At 69.4% G+C, this 3,119-nt stretch overlaps 1 protein-coding gene across 1 annotated transcript in view; it reads left to right on the top strand.

Moving 5' to 3' along the window:
* Nucleotides 1-1,426: 1,426 nt before the first annotated feature.
* The window catches only part of MNEG_4463 (hypothetical protein), a gene marked incomplete at both ends in the record, with an annotated part of 2,865 nt that continues 1,172 nt past the window's right edge, over nt 1,427-3,119 (top strand). Inside the window, 3 exons of the mRNA XM_014047066.1 lie at nt 1,427-1,741; nt 2,192-2,444; nt 2,690-2,880. Of these exons, the coding sequence (XP_013902520.1) occupies nt 1,427-1,741; nt 2,192-2,444; nt 2,690-2,880 (759 nt within the window). The remainder of the gene's footprint in view (nt 1,742-2,191; nt 2,445-2,689; nt 2,881-3,119) is intronic.

Here is a 3,119-nt window from a genome sequence, read left to right as displayed (position 1 = left end):
GCGTCGCCGTCAGCGGCGGCTGCGCTGTCGCGTTTGCCGGAGCCGCCAGCGCCTGAGCGGTTGTGTCGGCCGCGGAGGCACTCATTTGAGGCTGGAGCCGGCGCCAGACAGAGCAAACTGACGGAGGGCCAGGCAGCGGCAGCGGCGGTGCCGGCGGCTCTTACGCAGGAACCCGCGCTTGCGGCTCCGGCGCCGCTGCCGTTGTCTCGGCAGCGCAGGCGATCCTTCGAGGCTGGCGCCGGTGCCAGCCCGTGCGCGGCCGGCAGCGGTCGCGCAGGGCGCGGCGGCGGCAGCGGCGAAGATGTGGCCAAGCCTCAAGCGCCTGAAGCACAGTCGCAGGGGCCAGCGGATGAGGTGCCCGAGCGAGACACGCCTGTGAAACGGCTCGGGAGCAAGTTGTTGCAGTCGCTGCACTGGCCATGGCACCACAGGGGCCAGCCGACGACGCCTGATGGAGGAGGCGCCTCCAAGCAGCAGCAGCAGCAGCATCATCACCAGCGGGCGTCTTTTGAGGCAGAGCAGTTGGCCAGGCGCAACACGCAGCCGCAGCAGCAGCCAGCCCAGCAGGAGGCACCCCGCTCAGGGGCCCCGAGCCTCAGCCCCTTCGCCCAGCGAGCCCCCTCCGACCCCCTGCCAGAGAAGGCTGCCGCCCCCGGCCCATCGCAGCCGCAGCTGCGCGGCGCGTCGAGCGCGCCGCACGCGCCGCAGCTGCGCGAGCGCGTGCGGGTCGTGCTCGCGCACGGCGGGGAGTTCGCGCCGGCCGGGGGCTCGTATGAGGGCGGCCTGCGGCGGCTGCTGACTTTGAGCTGCGGCAGCGGGCTGCGGGGGCTGCGCGAGCAGGTGGCGGCGGCTGTGGGTGGAAATGTGGACAGTGAGGTGCGCCTGCTGAGCAAAAGGATCTTGGCATCTGCCCATATTTTCAAACCTGGTCTTGCAAACTATGTTGTTGGTTGTGCGTGTTGGCGGCAAGCGTGCTGAGGTTTGCATGTGGTATTGCTTTTGAGGGAGGGCGTCACGCGGCCGCTTGCCGCTGTTGCTCTTACGTTCGGGCCTCGCCTCCCCGACTCTTGACCTCCCTCAGCCCCATCCCCTCACATTCTCCTCCCACTGCTGCGCCCCGTGGTCGGCCTCTTTCCTGCAGCAGAGCCGCCTCAAGTATTCCCTGCCGGGTGCGGAGGCGCTGCTCTTGGACTTGGCCTCAGATCAAGATCTCCAAAGCCTCCTGGAGGAGTGCCAGGAGCTGTCGGCTGCAGCGCAGCGCACAGGCGCGCCCGCCGCAAAAGTGCAGTTGTATGTGGTGCAGCATGCGGCGCCGGCGCCGCTGGGGACATCAGGTGGAGCGGTTCACAGCGGGCGCGGCGAGTGGGGGGGCCCCGCGGCGGCGGCCGCGCCGGCGGCCGCGGTGGCGGGCGAGGGCTCTGCGCCGATGTCTGTCGGCAGCCGCTGCGGCGCCCCCCCGGGAAGCAGCAGCAGCGGCGGCAGCAGCGCACCCAGCGGCGGCGGCAGCAGGGCTGCCGCCGCCGCGGCCGACCGCGGTTGCAGCGGGGGCACTGACAGCGACCATTCGCGTGCGCCGCCAGCGAGCGGCACGTCTGGGTCCGGCGCCGGCGTTGGCGCGCGCGAGGAGGAGGCGCGTGAGCAGCTGAGGGCGTGCGCGCGCGACCTGCGCGGCAGGGTGGAGGTGATACGGCCGTGGGAGCTGCGGGTTGTGAGGCTGCTGGGCGCGGGCGCGTTCGGAGAGGTGCGTCGATGTCGATTTGGGCGCATGGGGTGCCGCGGGCACTACGTTGGGGGTAGTTGTAAGCCGCGGGCAGTCAGAGGATGTGTTTGGTGTGCCGACCAGTGACTTCTGGATGGGCAGGGGGGCGGCGCTCGCGCCACCGGGTTGCTCCTTTGCTTTCTCCCGCTCTCATTCTCCGGCTCTCACAACTCACTGATACCCAGGCTCAGACTCACACGCACGCACGCGCACACACACACACACACACACACACACACACACACACACACGCACGCACGCACGCACGCACACACACACATCAACAAACAAGCAAACAAAAACGATTTGTATGTCACGGTCTCTGCGTTTGTGCAAGCGTCCTCGTTCACACTTACACGCTTACGCACAAACACACTCGTACACACGCGCACACTCACACCCACACGACCACTCACCTGCCCACCACGCCAGGTCTACCTCGCGCGCTGGCGCAGCACCGAGGTGGCAGTCAAGTGCCTCAGCCCCGGCCTGCTCGTCGCCGACGGCTCCGCTGGCGGCGCGCCCTCCGCCGCCGCGGCCGCCGACCTGCTGCGAGAGGCGGCCATCCTGGCGGGGCTGAGGCACCCCAACATTGTGGCGGTGTACGGCGCGGTCATGCCGGACGGCGCGCTGGGCGGCGACGAAGGGGAGGGTGCCGCGGACTCGGGGCCGCACGCGTCCGCGGGTGCGTTGGCGGGCGCTTTCACGCGTGCCGGGGCGGCCAGGGCGCCTGGCACGGGGGGGGGGGGCGGTCGCTCGGTGTGCGAGCACGTGCCTGTGTTGCGCCTCTGTCGTCCTTCAGATAGATAGAGCCCGATTAAGGGTCGGTACCCCTTGTCAAGCGACACATTGATGCATGCGACCCCCCGCATCATCCCGTGTTCACAATACACCGTGCCTGCCCGCCCCAACACCGCTCACCCTCCCCAGCGCTCTTCGAGCGCGGGGGCCCCCCCGCTGGCGGCCCGCCGGTGCGGCCTCCCGCCCTGGTCTGCGAGTACCTGCCGCACGGCAGCCTGCGGTCGGCGCTCAACGCGCGCGCCGAGTGGCTGGCGGCGCCGCAGGCCAAGGTGAAGCTGCTGCTCGACACCGCGCGGGGCCTCGACTACCTGCACTCCAAGGTGCGCGCTCCTTACAAATTAAGGTGCTCTTGCCGTCCTCAGCTGGCCCCTGCACACCGGCCCGCAAGCGCCTGGTTCCCTCATTGCCTGGCATGACTGGTGTATCATTGATATGTCGTCATCGCCCCGCCCGGCAAATGTGATTGTTCCACGTTGGGCCCTGTTGAAGTTTGCTCTGGACCCCTCCACCCCTCCACACCTGCACACCTCCACCCCTCCACACCTGCACCCCTCCACCC

The sequence above is a fragment of the Monoraphidium neglectum genome, assembly GCF_000611645.1.
Source record: "Monoraphidium neglectum strain SAG 48.87 unplaced genomic scaffold scaffold00620, whole genome shotgun sequence".
In the NCBI taxonomy this organism is placed as follows: domain Eukaryota; kingdom Viridiplantae; phylum Chlorophyta; class Chlorophyceae; order Sphaeropleales; family Selenastraceae; genus Monoraphidium; species Monoraphidium neglectum.
This window is presented reverse-complemented; position numbering and strand designations above follow the sequence as displayed.